Consider the following 17,687-nt stretch of genomic DNA (forward strand, 5'->3'; position numbering starts at 1 on the left):
TGCCTGTAGTCCCAGCTACTCAGGAGGCTGAGGCAGGAGAGTGGCTTGAACCCAGGAGGCAGAGGTTGCAGTGAGCCGAGATCACGCCACTGCACTCTAGCCTGAGCAACAGAGTGAGACTCTGTATCAAAAAAAAAAAAAAAAAAAAAAATGTGTAGAGATGAGGTCTTACTATGATGCTCAGGCTGGTCTCGAACTCCTAGTCTCAGGTGATCCTCCCACCTCAGCCTCCTAAAGTGCTGTGATTACAGGCATGAGCCACTGCTCCTGCACTTTAGTTTTTTTTTTTTTTTTTTTTGGAGACAGAGTCTCCTTCTGTCACCCAGGCTGGGGTGCAATGGCACGATCTCGGCTCACTGCAACTTCTACCTCCCGGGTTCAAGTGATTCTACTGCCTCAGCCTCCTGAGTAGCCGGGATTACAGGCGTGCACCACCATGCTTGGTTAATTTTTGGTATTTTTAGTAGAGACGGGGTTTTGCCATGTTGGTCAGGCTAATCTCAAACTCCTGACCTTGTGATCTGCCTGCCTCAGCCTCCCAAAGTGTTGGGATTACAGACATGAGCCACTGCGCCTGGCCCTGGCCTTTAATATTTTAAATCTCAGTTTTCTCCATCTTTTAGATGGTATCCATAAGTAGCATTCCCGTCTATGAACAGGACATAATCAACAAAAACAGGCGCTGGGGAGGGCCGTGTTTCATGGGTAGTATCGCAAAAAAGCAGAAGAAATTGTTTTCCACTACGTAGGAGCCCACAGAAATGTATGCACTAAAATATATGCAAGCAGAAACAAACGAACCAAAAGCCACATTCACAGCGTAGACCCATGTAAGAGCAGGAATACTCCCTGCCCCAGATACATATACCAAACACTAATACACATCAAAGATGCTCTCCCGGGATCATGCATGTGCAGGCACAGGCAGGCACACACGTGCCCGGACAAAACACAGAAAGAGCAAGGGTGAAAACACACCCAAGCTGTGGCTGCTGTGCGCGTCTATTTATTGTTGCTGCCGCCCTAGAGGAGCCCCAGTTTCTTCTGTAGCTTTCTTTTCTGGGAGTATCTTCCTGGCTCTGCCCCTCCATTCCCTTCCTCTCACTCCCCATCTTGCACTTTTGCTGGGGTTGGAGGTGCTTTCCTTGTAGCCCCTCAGAGACTCAGTCAGCGGGGATAAGTCCTAGGGGTGGGGGCTGTGGCAAGCTGGCCTGGATCCTCTCTTGGTTCTTCCTTCCTCCACAGTCCTGTCTCCATTGCTGGGTGTAGTGTCCATGGCTCGGCCTCATCTGCGGGGCGAGGAAAAGCAGGTGATGAAAGGGACAGAGATCTGGGTTCTAATTCTGCCTCTCCCACTTACTTGATTTGTGACTACAGGGAAGGACCCACCCTCCCCAGCCTCAGTTTCTGTCTCTGTAAGTCAAATTTCCCTCCAATTGGAAAGGTTCTGTGTTCCCCTTTGCTCTGGCCGCTAGAAAACAGTCAAACGTGTGTCTCATTTTATTCTGCATTGAGACAACAGTTGTCTGATCCCTCCTCCCCATCCAACCGCGCACCTTCCGGCTGTCCTTCATGGCAGAGGCGCCACCTTGAGCTCTCTGGGCCCCACCAACTCCTTACCTCCAGCTCTGTCTCAGCGTCGTGCCCCTCGCTTCTTCCTCTCTGAATTCTGCAGCTTGGTCACCAGTTTCCTCTCGTGCCCGCCAGGGCTGGGGCGGTTGGTGTTGGCAGCAGCTTCTCTCTTGGTGCGACCTTTCCGGCCTCCACCTCCTGTAACCAAGGCAGGAGTCAGAGGTGAAGTGGGCAAAGGCACGATGAGAGGCCCTGTCAGAGGAGAGGCAGGGGGTTGGAGCTGCGGGGATGGGAAGAGCAGGGGGAAGCCTGCTGCTTCCCCTCTGTGGAATGTGGGACCCCAAATGTGTGTGAGGTCCCAGGCTGAGTAACACAGCACTCTTGGGATAAGGGACTAGACAGGGGTGACATGAGGGTCCAAGGAACAGGCTGGCTAGAAAAGGGTGAGTGGGCTGGGCAGGGTGGCTCACTCCTGTAATCTCAGTGCTTTGGGAGGCCAAGACAGGAGAACTGCTTGAGCCCAGGAATTCGAGATCAGCCTGGGCAACATAGTGAGACCCCACCTCACCACTACAGGTGGTGCATACCTGAAGTTCCAGCTACTTGGGAGACTGAAGCAGGAGGATCACTCGAGCCCAGGAGTTTGGGGCTGTGGTGAGTTGTGATCACACCACTGCACTCCAGCCTGGGTGACAGAGTGACTCTCTCAAAAAAAAAAAAAAAAAAAAAGGAAGAAAGAAACGAAGAGGAAAGGAAAGGAGAGGAGAGGAAAGGAGAGGGTGGGAAGTCCATGGAGGGGTCCTGATTTCGGGAGAGGAGGAAGGACCGTGGAGATGGCTGAGTGGGCCTTACCCAGGTAGGAATGGGCCAGGCTGTAGAGGTCAGATTCATCCAGGCTGGGGTCCTCGTCCTCTGGGCCTGGGGGCTGCTGGGGGGCACTGGTTGCTGGTGGGAAGGTGGCCATCGTGCCTGGCTTGTCCTCCCTGCCTGTCTTCTTCTCCTAACCTCCCTGCCTGTCTTCTTCTTTGTCTTTCTCTGCTTTCCTGGCCCCCGTACCTCTCCACTCCCAGTCCACTCCCTCAGCTTATAAGGCTGTGTCTCCTCCTCAGACCACAGTCTGGCTCCAGCCCATCGTCTGGCTCCAGCCCATCAGGCCCTGTCTGATGCAATCTGGCCCCTTCTCAAAATCCAGGCCAGTAAACACAGTCATGAGACGGGAAGAGTTGGTCCCTGAGTCTGGCCGCACTCACCTCCTGCCTCCCAGGCTCGCCCAGCTGGATGTTTTCCGTAGAGGAGGTCCCGCTTCTCGGCAGAAAGCAGGGAAGAGGCAGGATCTGGGCTTAAACACTCCTTGGGATCATGGCCTAACCTGATCGAGGGCTTCACCTGGGCCTGGGATGATGGCCACACAGCTAACCCCAGCACGCCAATTCTCGCTGAGATGCAGGACGTGAGGAAGGAGGGGGAGGGGATATCAGCACACCTGTGCCAGGGACAAGTCAGCGGCTTCCACCCAGTCACACTCAATATCTTGTTTCTTTCCTCTTTTTTTTTTTTTTTTTTTGAGATAGAGTCTGTGTCGCCTGTCTGGAGTGCAGTGGTATGATCTCGGCTCACTGCAACCTCCCCCTCCTGGGTTTAAGCAATTCTCCTGGCTCAGCCTCCCGAGTAGCTGGGATTATAGGCACCTGCCACCACACCTGGCTAATTTTTGTATTTTTAGTAGAGATGGGGTTTCACCATGTTGGCCAGGCTGGTCTCGAACTCCTGACCTCAAGTGATCTGCCTGCCTCAGCCTCCCAAAATGCTGGGATTATGGGCATTAGCCATACCCCCCCTTTTTTTTTTCATAAGAAACATCTTGGAAAACCCCTTAATATCCTGAAACAGGGTCCCCAGTAATGTAATCTCCCTCACCTAGGAGGAGGGTGGCAGAGGGTTGGAGAATTCAGGGTCTGGAGCCAGATGCCCTCGGTTCAATCCCCTGACCCACCACTTTCCGTGTGACCTTGGGCGAGTCCCTTCACCTCTCTGTGCCTTGGTTTCCAATTCTGTAAAACAAGGATGATAATAATTGTATCTTCCTCCTAGAGTTGGGGAGAGGATCAATGAGATAACGTTTGAAAGACACTTGCCACAGTGCCTGGTGACAGAGGGAGACCCTGTCTCAAAAACAAATTATTATACAATAACATGTATTTCAAAATATGGATTATACTGAGGCAGAAGACATGAGGTCAAGCGCAGTGGCTCATGCCTGTAGTCCCAGCACTCTGGGAGATCCACAAGGTGGGTGGATCACCTGAAGTTAGGGGTTCAAGACCAGCTTGGCCAACATGGCGAAATCCCATCTCTACTAAAAATAAAAAAATTAGCCGGGCGTGGTGGCAAGTGCCGGTAGTCCCAGCTACTCAGGCGGAGAATCGCTTGAACCTGGGAGGCAGAGGTTGCAGTGAGCCAAGATGGAGCCACTACACTCCAGCCTCAGCGACACAAAGAGACTGTGTCTGAAAACAAAAACAAAAACACAAAAAGCTGAACTTCTGCTTGTGTTTCTCCCTTGCCTGAGCTGGAATTGAATGTAGCCTTTGTTTTCCCAGATTTGGATGATGTATGAGTTCCGTAACACCCAGGAAATGAAAGTGAAGACAGGATACTTGAACGAAAACAAGGTTGGGGCAATAATAACAGACCAGGTGATCAGAGAAAGAGGAAAATAATATTAAATCAAGCAAAGATCGGCCTAGTACGGTAGCTCATGCCTGTAATTCCAGGGCTCTGGGAGGGTAAGCTGGGAAGATTGCTTGAAACTGGGAGTTCAGGCCGGGCGCGGTGGCTCAAGCCTGTAATCCCAGCACTTTGGGAGGCCGAGACGGGCGGATCACGAGGTCAGGAGATCGAGACCATCCTGGCTAACACGGTGAAACCCCGTCTCTACTAAAATATACAAAAAATTAGCCGGGCGAGATGGCAGGCGCCTGTAGTCCCAGCTACTCGGGAGGCTGAGGCGAGAGAATGGCGTAAACCCGGGAGGCGGAGCTTGCAGTGAGCTGAGATCCGGCCACTGCACTCCAGCCTGGGCCACAGAGTGAGACTCCGTCTCAAAAAAAAAAAAAAAGAAACTGGGAGTTCAACGCCAGCTTAGGCAATAGAGCAAGACTCCGTCTTTTTTTGTTTGTTTGGTTGGTTGGTTGGTTTTTTTTTTTTTTTTTTTGAGACGGAGTCTTGCTCTGTCGCCAGGCTGGAGTGCAGTGGTGTGATCTCGGCTCACTGCAACCTCTACCTCCAGGGTTCAAGTGATTCTCCTGCCTCAACCTCCCAAGTAGCTGGAATTACAGGCATGTGCCACCACACCTGGCTAATTTTTATACTTTCAGCAGAGACGGGGTTTTACCATGTTGGCCGGGCTGGTCTTGAACTCGTGACCTCAGGTGATCCGCCCGCCTTGGCCTCCCAAAGTGCTGGAATTACAGGCGTGAGCCACCCGGCCAGTATCTTTTTTATTGTTTACTTCTCCATTGTTTGTCCCCACTGGCATGCAACCGTTGGTTTAGTTTAGTAAATGGTTAAAGGAGTAAGCTCTGGAACAGGGCTTCCCGGGTCTAAAGCTTGGTTCTACCCTCTAGTTAGCTGTGTGCCCTTAGACAAGCCTAGCCTCCATGTTTGTTTACTCATCTATACAATGGAGTTAATGGCACCTAGGCTGGGTAAGGTGAGGCACACCTGCAATCCCACTGTTTTGAGAGGGTGAGGTGGAAGGATCACTTGAGGCCAGGAGTTCAAGGCTGCAGTGAGCTATGATCGTGCCACTGCACTCCAAAAAGAAAAAGAAAAGAAGGCCGGGGCCGGGCACGGTGGCTCACACCTGTAATCCCAGCACTTTGGGAGGCCGAGGTGGGTGGATCATGAGATCAGGAGTTTGAAAGCAGCCTAGCCAAGACGGTGAATCTCTGTCTCTACTAAAAGTACAAAAAGTAGCTAGGCGTGGTGGTGTGTGCCTGTAATCCCAGCTACTCAGGAGGCTGAGGCAGGAGAATCGCTTGAACCCAGGAGGCAGAGGTAGCGGTGAGCCGACATCGCGCCACTGCACTCCAGCCTGGATGACAGAGTGAGACTTGATCTCAAAAAAAAAAAAAAAAAAAAAGGCTTAGTGCAGTGCCTAGAAGATAATCAGTGTGCAATAAATGTTTGCTATTTTAATTATCGTTATTCTTGGGGCAGGAATCTTGCCTGACATATTGTATTCTCAATGCCTGGCACTCAGTCTGAGCTCAGTAAATGTCTAGTTGAATACACAAGGCTTGGCTAAGATCAGTGTTGCTTGTTCAGCTTCCACCTGCTCTGCAATGCAGGAACTGAGAGGCCAATTCTAGCCTCAGAGGGGACCACAGAAACACTGTGATTCTCCCAGATGGAGCCAGGGAAGGAGGTCTCCCTGGCCTTGATCTTGCAGGTGCTGGAAGAAGGAAGCCTACAAGAGAGAAGGAGGCGGTGCATGGTGGCTCACGCCTGTAATCCCAACACTTTGGGAGGCCGACGAAGTTGGGTGGGTCACCTGAGGTCAGGAGTTCGAGACCAGCCTGGCCAACATGGTGAAATCCCATCTCTACGAAAAATACAAAAATTAGGCCAGGCGCGGTAGCTCAAGCCTGTAATCCCAGCACTTTGGGAGGCCGAGACGGGCGGATCACGAGGTCAGGAGATCGAGACCATCCTGGCTAACACGGTGAAACCCCGTCTCTACTAAAATACAAAAAAAAAAAATAACTAGCCGGGCGAGATGGTGGGCGCCTGTAGTCCCAGCTACTCGGGAGGCTGAGGCAGGAGAATGGCGTAAACCTGGGAGGCGGAGCTTGCAGTGAGCTGAGATCCGGCCACTACACTCCAGCCTGGGCGACAGAGCGAGACTCCATCTCAAAAAAAAAAATTAGCCGGGCATGGTGGTGGGCACCTGTAGTCCCAGCTGCTGGGGAGGCTGAGGCCGGAGAATGTTCTGAACCCGGGAGGCGGAGCTTGCAGTGAGTCGAGATCGCGCCACTGCACTCCAGCCTGGGCGACAAAGCGAGAGAGAGAGAGCGAGAGAGAGAGAGCGAGCGAGAGAGCGAGAGAGAGAGAGAGAGAACTGCTGGAATCCATCTGGCATGGACCTGCATGGCTCTAGACATGGCTCCATGGGAAAAATAGAGGTGTGCTTTTTGTTACAGGACCAATAGATTTGTATGCCCGCTTCCCTGTCACAGACCTATTACACTGGACAGCAGGGATGCTGTAGAGAGAGTTTCATGATCACAGGGCACTGTGTGAGGGGATGGGAGGAGACCTGCAAATGCATCTCCCCAGGAAATTCTGGGATGGGGCTTTTAAGGGGATTATGGAGGGTGAGGGGCTTGAAAATTGGGGTCACTGGTAATAGCAAGGGAGATGAAATCATCACGATGTGAAAAAGACATTTTTGGGGAGTCAGCTCCTGGTGGGGTTCTTCAGGTTGGCAGAATCAGTCGCTTCACTGGCACACAGGACCTGAAGGAATTTCTCAAAAGGAACATTTAATGTTCATAATGTTCAAGTTGCTATCTATAGTGCAGTTAAGGGGAACTATGATCTTGTAACCAGGTCTACATGATTCTAGAACAGCAGGCACCAGACAACTAAGAGGAAGCAGATCAGGGGCAGCTGACCTCATGGTCAACGCTGGGTGTGCTGCAAGCCTGGCTTGTTTCCATTTCTCCTCTCTGTTCTCTGATTAATTTCATGAGGTTTACAGGGACGGTCTCATTTTCCCAACCTCAAGCCTCCAGGTACATGTAAAATCTGCCACGAGGAAGTTGATTTTCCTCCTGCTTAGGGTGATACCTTCGTGACGCTGCTAGGCACACCCATGACAATGCAGCGTCATCATCCTGGAGTAAACGCAGAGCTCCCAGGAGGGCGCCTAACCTCTCTGGAGACAGGGAGATGAAGGCACACTTCCTGGAGGAGGTGAAGCTTGTTTTCTAATTCCTTTATTTTTAAATTATTTATTTATTTATTTTTTTAATTTTAATTTTCTTTTCTTTTTTTTTTTGAGACGGAGTCTTGCTCTGTCACGCAGGCTAGAGCGCAGTGGCGCGATCTTGGCTCACTGCAACCTCTGTATCCCGGGTTCAAGTGATTCTCCTGTCTCAGCCTCCTGAGTAGCTGGGATCACAGGCATGCACCACTACACCCAGCTAATTTTTGTATTTTTAGTAGAGACAGGGTTTCATCATGTTGGCCAGACTGATTTCGAACTCCTGACCTCAAGTCATCCGCCCGCCTCGGCTTCCCAAAGTGCTAGGATTACAGGCATGAACCATCGCGCCCGGCCTGTTTGTTTATTTTTGAGACAGGTTCTCACTCTGTTGTCCAGGCTGAATACAGTGAAGCAATCTTGCTCACTGCAGCCTCGACCCCTAGGGCTCAAGGGATCCTCCCACCTCAGCCTCCCAAGTAGCTGGGACTTTAGGCATGCACCGCCATGCCCAGCTAATTTTATTTTTTGTAGAGATGAGGTCTCCCTGTGTTGCCGAGACTGGTCTGGAACTCCTGGGGTAAAGTGATCCTCTTACTTTGGGCTCCCAAATTGCTGGGATTACAGGCATGAGCCACCACGCCAGGCCTGGAGGCAAAGTTTGAATAAGAATGGCTGTTTGTGGGCCAGGTGCAAAGGCCCAGCACTTTGGGAGGCTAAGGCAGGAGGATTGCTTGAGCCCAGGAATTCAAGACCAGCCTGGGCAATGTAGCAAGATCTCATCTTTACAAAAAAAAAAAAAAAATCCAAAAATTAGCCAGGCAGGGTGGTGCATGCCTGTAGCTCCAAGTACTCAGGAGGCTTAGGCAGAAGGATGACTTGAGCCTGGGAGGTTGAAGCTATAGTGAGCCGTGATCACACCACCGCACTCCAGCCTGGGCAACAGAGCGAGACTTCCTCTCTGTTGGATAGCCTGAGGGATGTGCAAAGTCACTAGCTCAAAGGAACAGAAGCTTCCTAGGCTAAAGGCAGGATATGTAATTAAGGCGGATTGGACATTGCTGTGTTCCAAGAGGACACAAGAAATCTAAATGAAATTAAACAAAATATATCCATATGATCTCACAGCCCCATTCCAGATAAAAATGTCAAATCTCGCAGCTGCATTTGGATGTTTTCTTGGCTGTGTGATATCATCGTTTTAAATGTCAATGGATGCTGTCTTATTTTTTTATTTTTTATTTTTTATTTTTTGAGACAGAGTTTCGCTCTTGTTGCCCAGGCTAGAGTGCAATGGCTCAATCTCGGCTCACTGCAACCTCCACTTCCTGTGTTCAAGCGATTCTCTTGCCTCAGTCTCCCTAGTAGCTGGGATTATAGGCAGATGCCATGATGCCTAGCTAATTTTTGTATTTTTGGTAGAGACAGGGTTTCACCATGTTGGTCAGGCTGGTTTCAAACTCCTAACTTCAGGTGATCCGCCCACCTCAGCCTCCCAAAGTGCTGGGATTACGGGCATGAGCCACCACACCTGGCTGGATGCTGTCTTTAATGGGTGGTTTGGCAACATTGATAAGATTTTGAAATGCTCATATCCCCCTCATATTGCAGTTCCACTTTCAGGAGTCTCTCCTACAAATATCCTCCAAGCGGTGAGTAAAGAGGCAGGTACAAGGAAGTTCACTTCTTTGCAGTAGTGAAAAACAGGAAACCCAGCCTGGGCAACATAGCGAGACCCCATCTCTTAAAAAAAAAAAAAAGGCCTGGCATGGTGGTGTGTACCTGTAATCCCAGCTACTCAGGAGGATGAGGCAGGAGGATTGCTTGAGCCATGATGGTGCTATTGCACTCCAGCCTGGGCGACAGAGCAAAACGCTGTCTCTAAAAAAACAAAAAATGGGAAACAACCTAAATGTCCATCAGTAGGTGACTGATCAGTTTCCTTCTGTGAAACACTAGCCATTCAATACTCTTTAGAGAGAGTCTGTATCTCTATCTCTGATGAGGAAGTTGTCCATAATACATTGTTAATGAAAAACACAGGTTGCAGAACATCATGTACACTACAAATTATATTTTTGCATTAAATATATAGATAACTATGAGTAATACACAGTTTTCACCATAATAGAGGTGTGACACTTTTCTCCTGACAACTAAAATAGACAGATAGCCAGATAAAACACAGTAGTAGAAAAATCTAGAATAAGGCCAGATGCGGTGGCTCATGCCTGTAATGCCAGCACTTTGGGAGGCCAAGGCGTGTGGATCACCTGAGGTCAACAGTTCGAGATCAGCTCGACTAACATGGTGAAACCCCATCTCTACTAAAAATACAAAATTAGCTGGGCTTGGTGGCACATGGCTGTAATCCCAGCTACTTGGGAGGCTGAGGGCGGAGAATTGCTTGAGTCCTGGAGGTGGAGGTTACAGTGAGCTGAAATTGCGCCATTGCACTCCAGCCTGGGCAACAAGAGTGAAACTCCGTCTGAAAAAAAAGAAAAGAAGAAGAAGAAGGAAAAGAAAGGAGAGGAAAGGAGGAAAGGAGAGGAAAGGAGGAAAGGGAGAAAGGAAGAAAGGAGAAGGAAGGAAGGAGAGAGAAGGAAAGAAAGAGAAAAGAAGGAAGGAGAAAGGAAGGAAAGGAAGAAAGAGAGAGAATGGAAAAATCTAGAATAATAAATTATATTACTGATGTCTTTTGAGAGATCAGCAAATCCGATCCCATTTAACAGAAGAGGAAAGTAAAGACCAGAGAGGCATGCATTCTCTAGTCTACAAATGTTTAGGGTACTAATGATGTGCCAGGCACTGGCTTGGTGCTGAGGCTATAAAACTAAACATGGGGCTGGGCGCGGTGGCTCATGCCTGTAATCCCAGCACTTTGAGAGGCCGAGGCGGGTGGATCACCTGAGGTCAGGAGTTCGAGACTAGGGTGGCCAACATGGTGAAACCCGGTCTCTACTAAAAATACAAAAAATTAGCCAGCGTGGTAGCAGGCACCTGTAATCCCAGCTACTTAAGAGGCTGAGGCAGAAGAATCACTTGAACTCGGGAGGTGAAGGTTGCAGTAAGCCGAGATGGCGCCATCACACTCCAGCCTGGGCAACAAGAGTGAAACTCCATCTCAAAAAATAAAAATAATAAATATAAACTTGGGCCAGGCGCAGTGGCTCTTTCCTGTAATCCCAGCATTTGGGAGGTCGAGGTGGGAGGACTACTTGAGGCCAGGAGTTTCAGATCAGCCTAGGCAACAAAGCAAGACCTTGTCTCAACAAAAAATGAAAAATAATTTTTTTTTTTTGAGATGGAGTCTCACTCTCACCCAGGCTGGGGAGCAGTGGCAGGATCTCAGCTCACTGCAACCTCTGCCTCCCGGGTTCAAGCAGTTCTCCGACTTCAGCCTCCCAAGTAGCTGGGATTACAGGCGTCCGCCATGGTGCCCAGCTAATTTTTGTATTTTTAGTAGAGACGAGGTTTCACCATATTGGTCAGGCTGGTCTCGAACTCTTGACCTCAGGTGATCCACCTGCCTCAGCCTCCCAAAGTGCTGGGATTACAGGCACAAGCCACTGTGTCCAGCCAAAAAATAAATTATTAATAGCTGGGTGCAGTGGTACGCTCCTAGTCCCAGCTACTTGGGAGGCTAAGGTGGGAAGATGACTTGAGGCCAGGAGTTTGAGCCATGATCACACCACTGCACTCCAGCATGGGCATCAGAGTGAAACTCTATCTCTAAAAAATAAAAATAAAGTAAACAAAACACAGTACCTATTGTCAAGGAGTTCGCAGCAGAGTGGATGACAATGCGCGACGAGCAGGACATTATCATACAGCTTAATGAGTAATGAGAAAAACATGTTCAAGCTGCAATGCGTACCTAATCTAGGCTTGGGATCTCCCAGAGAAGGTCATGTTTGAGCTTTCAGACCTGGAAAGAATAAAAGAAGTCATATTAGGAGGTCAGGGAACAGTGTCCCAGGAAGGCCAAGGTGAGAGAGGACACAGTGCATTTAGTTAACCAAAGGATTTGGAGTACAAGGGAATTTTAGTCCTGAATTTAGGGGACAATAGCTTCCTGACTCCCAGTTCGGTACTGTTTTCAAAATACTTCGTGTCGGCCAGACGTGGTGGCTCACGACTGTAATCCCAGCACTTTGGGAGGCTGTGGCGGGCGGATCACCTGAGATCAGGAGTTTAAGAGCAGCCTGGCCAACATGGTGAAACCCTGTCTCTACTATAATTACAAAAATTAGCCGAATGTGGTGGTGCATGCCTGTAATCCCAGCTGCTCGGGAGGCTGAGGCAGGAGATTGGTCTGAGCCCAGGAGGTGGAGGTTGCAATGAGCCACTGCACTCAAGCGTGAGTGACAGAGCAAGACTCTGTCTCAAAAATAAACAAAAACACAACAACAAAAAAACTTCCTGTCTCTCTAGGTCTATTGACAAGTATGTGATGATTCAGCACATATATCAATACTCTTGCACACAAAAAAAGGAAACAGCTGGACCTAGTGTTGTAATCCCTGCAATTTGTGAGTCAAAGGCAGGTGAATGGCTTGACCCTAGGAGTTCGAGACCAGGCTGGGCAACATGGCGAAATTCCCATCTCTACAGAAAACACAAAAGTTAACCAGGTGTGGTGGCTCATGCCTGTGGTCCCAGCTACTCAGATGGCTGACACCAGAGGATCACCTGAGGCTGGGGAGGTCACAGCTGCAGTGAGCGGTGATTGTGCTTCTGCTCTCCAGCCTGAGCAACAGAGTGAGATCCTGTCTCAAAACAAAATTTAAAAAAAAAATTTTTTTTTAAAAGAAGGAAAGAAAAGGGGAATATGCATGGCTTGTGCTTACCAGGTGTAGACATAAAGATTTTTCCAAACCCTCTTGCTTAAAATATATCTTTAAAGAAACAGTTACTTCATAGTTTAGATTTTCCTTCAAGCTAAAATGTTTATAGCAATTGGGTCATGCCATAAAGCTCTTAAACATCTGGAAAGAATTTTAAGGGAGCATTTTGGGACAGGGCAGTGGGAGCAGTCCCCCACCCTGGTCCAGGCTGTCTGTAAAGAACTTAATCATGGCCGGGCGCAGTGGCTCAAGCCTGTAATCCCAGCACTTTGGGAGGCCGAGACGGGCGGATCACGAGGTCAGGAGATCGAGACCATCCTGGCTAACACGGTGAAACCCCGTCTCTACTAAAAAATACAAAAAACTAGCTGGGCGAGGTGGCGGGCGCCTGTAGTCCCAGCTACTCGGGAGGCTGAGGCAGGAGAATGGCGTAAACCCGGGAGGCAGAGCTTGCAGTGAGCCAAGATCCGGTCACTGCCCTCCAGCCTGGGCGACAGAGCGAGACTCCGTCTCAAAAAGAAAAAAAAAGAACTTAATCATTAAACTCATCCAAATCATTCTGCCTTTTATTATCACTATCAATTCCCAACAATGTCAGTAATAAAATATGCCTCCCTGCCACTGCGAACTGCTCCTAGGGACTCCTCCTTACCTTAGTACTGTTAAAAAAAAAAACGAGGGCAGGCATGGTGGCTCACGCTGTAATCTCAGCACCTTGGGAGGCTGAGGAGGGCAGATTGGTTGAGCCTAGCAGTTTGAGACCAGCCTGGGCCGCATGGCAAGACCTCGTCTACACAAAAAATACAAAAATTAAGACTGGGAGTGGTGGCTCATACCTGTAATCCCCACACTTTGGGAGGCTGAGGCAGGCAGATCACTTGAGGTCAGGAGTTCCAGACCAGTCTGGGCAACATGGTGAAACCCCTGTCTCTACTAAAACTACAAAAACTAGCCCAGCATGGTGGTAGGTGCCTGTAATCTCAGCTACTCAAGAGGCTGAGGAAGGAGAATCACTTGAACCCCAGGAGGCAGAGGTTGCAGTGAGCCGAGATCGTGCCATTGCACTCCATCCTGGGCGACAGAGCAAGCCTCTGTCTAAAAAAAAAAAAGAAAAAGGAAAAAAAAAAAAACCCACCACACACAAAAAGCAAAAATTAGCTAGGCATGGTGGTATGTACCCGTAGTCCCAGCTACTTGGGAGGCTGAGGAGGGAGGATCGCTTGAGCCGGGGAGGCAGAGGTTGCAGCAAGCTGAGATTGTGCTATTGCACTCCAGCCTGGATGACAAAGCAAGACCCTGTCTAAAAAAAAAAAAAAAAAAAGAAAACCCTGAGGTACCCATATTAGCCAATGATTCAGCCCATTCACTTTCTTTCTTTCTTTTTTTTTTTTTTGAGACGGTGTCTCGCTCTGTCACCCAGGCTGCAGTGCAGTGGCGCGAACTCGGCTCACTGCAAGCTTCGCCTCCTGGGTTCAAGCAATTCTCCTGAGTCAGCCTCCCGAGTAGCTGGGACTACAGGTGCCTGCCACCACGCCTGGCTAATTTTTTGTATTTTCAGTAGAGACGGGGTTTCACCGTGTTAGCCAGATGGTCTCGATCTCCTGACCTTGTGATCCGCCCGCCTTGGCCTCCCAAAGTGCTGGGATTACAAGTGTGAGCCACCGCACCTGGACCAATTTCTTTTATAGACAGTTTGATTAGTCAAGATCATACTTATAAAAAAACCCATAAAAATGTCTACCGTCCTAAACTTACGATATTTAAGCTCCAGTGAAAATTCTCAAGTCTCAAATGTGTTTGCAGCTGGGGCCACTGACATCTGATGTCCAATGCTGTAACTTCTGGGTTTTCAGGTTCCTGGTCATCTTCTCCACTGGGTTGTCTGGCCCATGCCCCACAGGGTCAACATGGAGGGGTCTTTAACGCCCAGGTGTATGTCAAAAAAACAGGGAGGGCAACACTGCACTGTAATTTTTGGTGAAGGCTTTTTGATTGGGATAGCAATTCAGGTTTCATCTGCTCTGGCTGACTTTCTGCCTGAGCGCCCCTGGATGGAGGCACGCTCATCGTGCCGCTTGGTGGGTACTGGGCTTCAAAAGTGGAGTTCTGCTGAAGGTCAAGAGGATCCAAGGGCTTGGTTAGGGGGACCTTGGAGCTCTGCTTGGCGGTTTATCTAGCCTGCAGCATCAGTCCATCCTCTTAGGGAAGATGTATTCAATTTCTTGCAGGTCAAGTGCGTCTTCCTGGTGTCCTGTCCCTAACACGATGGGTGGACCTGGGCCGGCTCCACTGGGAAGCGGTGTGGGTGTAGACAGGGTGCCCTACAAACAGTGCGTTGTCCCACCCCACCCACCCCTGGGCCACAGACACCGTCCCCTACTCTCCCCCTCAGGCCAAGGGGCCGTGCTCCCTACCCCATGCCCCATGCCATGTAGAATGAAGCGAACCCAGACATCATTGTTGCCCCTGGCAACGGCACATCTATGCTCCTATTTTTGTAAAAAAAATTATTTTCTTTTTTTTTTTTTTGAGATGGAGTCTCACTCTGTCTCCCAGGCTGGAGTGCAGTGGTGCGATCTCGGCTCACTGCCTCTGCCTCCTGGGTTCAAGCAATTCTCCTGCATCAGCCTCCCAAGTACTGCGTAGCTGAGATTACAGGTGCGGGCCACCACGCCTGGCTATTTTTTGTATTTTTAGTAGAGACGGATTTCACTATGTTGGCCAGGCTGGTCTCAAACTCCCGACCTCAGGTGATCCCCCTGCCTCGGCCTCCCAAAGTGCTGGGATTATAGGCATGAGCCACTGCACTCGGCCAGAAAAATTATTTTCATTATTGAAAATAAAAGTGGAGGGGGGGCAATGAGATGTGAACCAAACTCTCCAAAGTGGTTATATCCTAGACTGGGGTTCTGGATAATTTTTACTTTCTCCATTATAGACTCTAGATCTCTGTAGTATTGGACTTTTGCAGAATGTGTATCTATTTTATGATCAGAAAAAAAGGCAACATTTAAGAGTTAATGTATTTCATCTCCTTTTTCCCTTTGGATTGCAGGCATACTATGCCACCTTCTGGTCATGATATGGCTACATGTGCCTGCAGCAGGGACAAAAACCATTAAATTGTGAATAGTTACAATTTCCTCTTTGCCATGGGAGGTCAGATCCTGAGACAGCTGTGTGTGTGTGTGTGTTGTGTGTGTGTGTGTGTGTGTGTGTGTCTGTGTGTGTCTGTGTTCTGAGAAATGGTCTCACTCTGTTGTCCAGGTTGGAGTGCAGTGCAGTGGCATATTCACAGCTCACTGCAGCCTCAACCTCTTGGGCTCAAGTGATCCTCCCGGCCCACCTCCCTGCCCCCAACCATACTCGACTGATTTTTTTTTTTCTTTGAGACAGAGTCTTGCTCTGTCACCCAGGCTGGAGCGCAGTGGTGCAATCTCAGCTCACTGCAACCTCCACCTCTCGGGTTCAAGCGATCCTCCTGCCTCAGCCTCCCGAGTAGCTGGGACTACCGGCGAGCATCACCGTGCCCAGCTAATTTTTTTTTTTTTTAATGAGGCTGGAGTGCAGTGGCACCATCTCAGCTCACTGCAACCTCCGCCTCTTGGGTTCAAGCGATTCTCCTGCTTCAGCCTCACCAAGTAGCTGGGATTACAGGCATGTGCCAGCACACCCAGCTAATTTTTGTATTTTTAGTACAGACAGGGTTTCACCATGTTGGCCAGGCTGTTCTCGAACTCCTGACCTCAGGTGATCCACCTGCCTTGGCCTCCCAAAGTGTTGGGATTACAGGTATGAGCCACCCTGCCTGGCCTGATTTTTAAATTTTTTGTAGAGATAAGATCTCACTCTGTTACCCAGGCTGGTCTTGAATTCCTGGGCTCAAGTGATCCTCCTGCCTCCATTTAAGTAGTAGTAGCTGGGACTACAGGTGCGTGCCACCATGCCTGGCTAACTAAAAAGAATTTTTTTGTAGAGACAGGATCTTGCTATGTTTTCCAGGCTGGAGTACAGTGGCACAATCATAGCTCACTGTTGCCTTGAACTCTTGGCCTCAGTGATCCTCTAGCCTCAGCCTCCCAAAGCAGTGGGATTGTAGGCATGTGCCACTCTGACCAGAATAGATGAGGGGAGATCATTTAAGACGGCATTGCTCAGTCTCACTAGTGGGCATACATCTCAGAGAAATCTTCACATAGACCACAGGGAATGAGCATGAGGTTGTTCACTGTGGCATTGTTTGTGGTAGCCAGTAATAGCTGGCGGCAACTTACAGGTCCATCATAACTAAAATGTGAGTGCCCACTTTGAAATACTGCATAGTTGCTGTAAGTCATAGGTAAAGTGTGCACACAGTAACAGGTGTTGAAAGCAGAGGGCTGAGGCCTGGCACGGTGGCTCATGCCTGTAATCCCAGCAACTTTGGGAGGCTGAGGTGAGTGCATCACCTGAGGTCAGGAGTTTGAGACCAGTTTAGCCAACATGGTGAAACCCTGTCTCTACTAAAAATACAAAAAATTAGCTGGGCGTGGTGGCGGACGTCTATAATCCCAGCTACTCTGGAGGCTGAGGCAGGAGAATCGCTTGAACCCGGGAGACAGAGGTTGCAGTGAGCTGAGATCGTGTCATTGCACTCCAGCCTGGGTGACAAGATTGAGACTCCATCTCAAAAAAAATTTAAAAAGGGAAAGAAAGCACAAGGCTGAGTAGAAAAAGAAATCAATGAGGTTTATAGCACAATACCATTTAGGTAAATTGAAAATACACACACACACTAAACAACACGTTTTACAAGGACATTCCCACACACTTGGCAAAGGGGTGAGGAGAGGAGGAAAGGGTTAAAACGACATAAATATATAAAACAATGCCTGGCACGGTGGCTCACACCTGTAATCCCAGCACCTTGGGAGGCTAAGGTGGGAGGATCATTTGAGGTCAGGAGTTCAAGACCACCCTGGCCAATATGGTGAAACCCCCATATCTACTAAAAATACAAAAATTAGCTGGGCGTGGCGGTGGGCGCCTGTAATTCCAGCTACTTGGGAGGCTGAGGCACAAGAATCGCTTGAACCTGGGAGGCAGAGGTAGCAGTAAGCTGAGATCGTGCCATTGCACTCCAGCCTGAGTGACAGAGAGAGACTGTCTCAAAATAAATTTAAATATAACAAATAAATAGGCCATGCAGAGCCCAATGACAAAGCATGTCATTAAGTAGAAATAAGTAACTCAACCTTAGTACCAGCGATTAAAAAACAAAAAGCCTTTGGCCAGGCACG

The 17,687-nt window shown here is 49.2% G+C and overlaps 1 protein-coding gene across 2 annotated transcripts; it reads right to left on the bottom strand.

Annotated features, from left to right (window-relative positions):
* Positions 1-961: 961 nt before the first annotated feature.
* On the bottom strand, positions 962-2,845 carry NUPR1 (nuclear protein 1, transcriptional regulator). 2 transcript variants are annotated; one of them, XM_033218004.1, is made up of 3 exons: positions 2,425-2,845; positions 1,621-1,770; positions 962-1,289 (listed from the first exon to the last, which is right to left on the bottom strand). In XM_033218004.1, the coding sequence occupies exons 1-2, from the start codon at positions 2,534-2,536 to the stop codon at positions 1,634-1,636; spliced, it is 249 nt and encodes an 82-aa protein (XP_033073895.1). In that variant the 5' UTR covers positions 2,537-2,845; the 3' UTR covers positions 962-1,289; positions 1,621-1,633. The 2 variants fall into 2 exon arrangements, with proteins under 2 accessions (XP_033073895.1, XP_033073894.1); XM_033218003.1 differs by having other exon boundaries at positions 1,621-1,824; positions 2,425-2,685.
* Positions 2,846-17,687: the final 14,842 nt, after the last annotated feature.

Source organism: Trachypithecus francoisi, unplaced genomic scaffold (assembly GCF_009764315.1).
Source record: "Trachypithecus francoisi isolate TF-2019V2 unplaced genomic scaffold, Tfra_2.0 Lachesis_group10, whole genome shotgun sequence".
NCBI classification, from domain to species: Eukaryota; Metazoa; Chordata; class Mammalia; order Primates; family Cercopithecidae; genus Trachypithecus; species Trachypithecus francoisi.

Bases quoted from the DNA above. Each gene is read 5' to 3' on its own strand.
- NUPR1 (XM_033218003.1), bottom strand. From the start codon at position 2,536: ATGGCCACCTTCCCACCAGCAACCAGTGCCCCCCAGCAGCCCCCAGGC. The intron at 1,825-2,424 runs GTAAGGCCCACT...CTCCTCTGACAG, and splicing joins CCTGGCCCATTCCTACCTGG to GGCCTCTCATCGTGCCTTTG.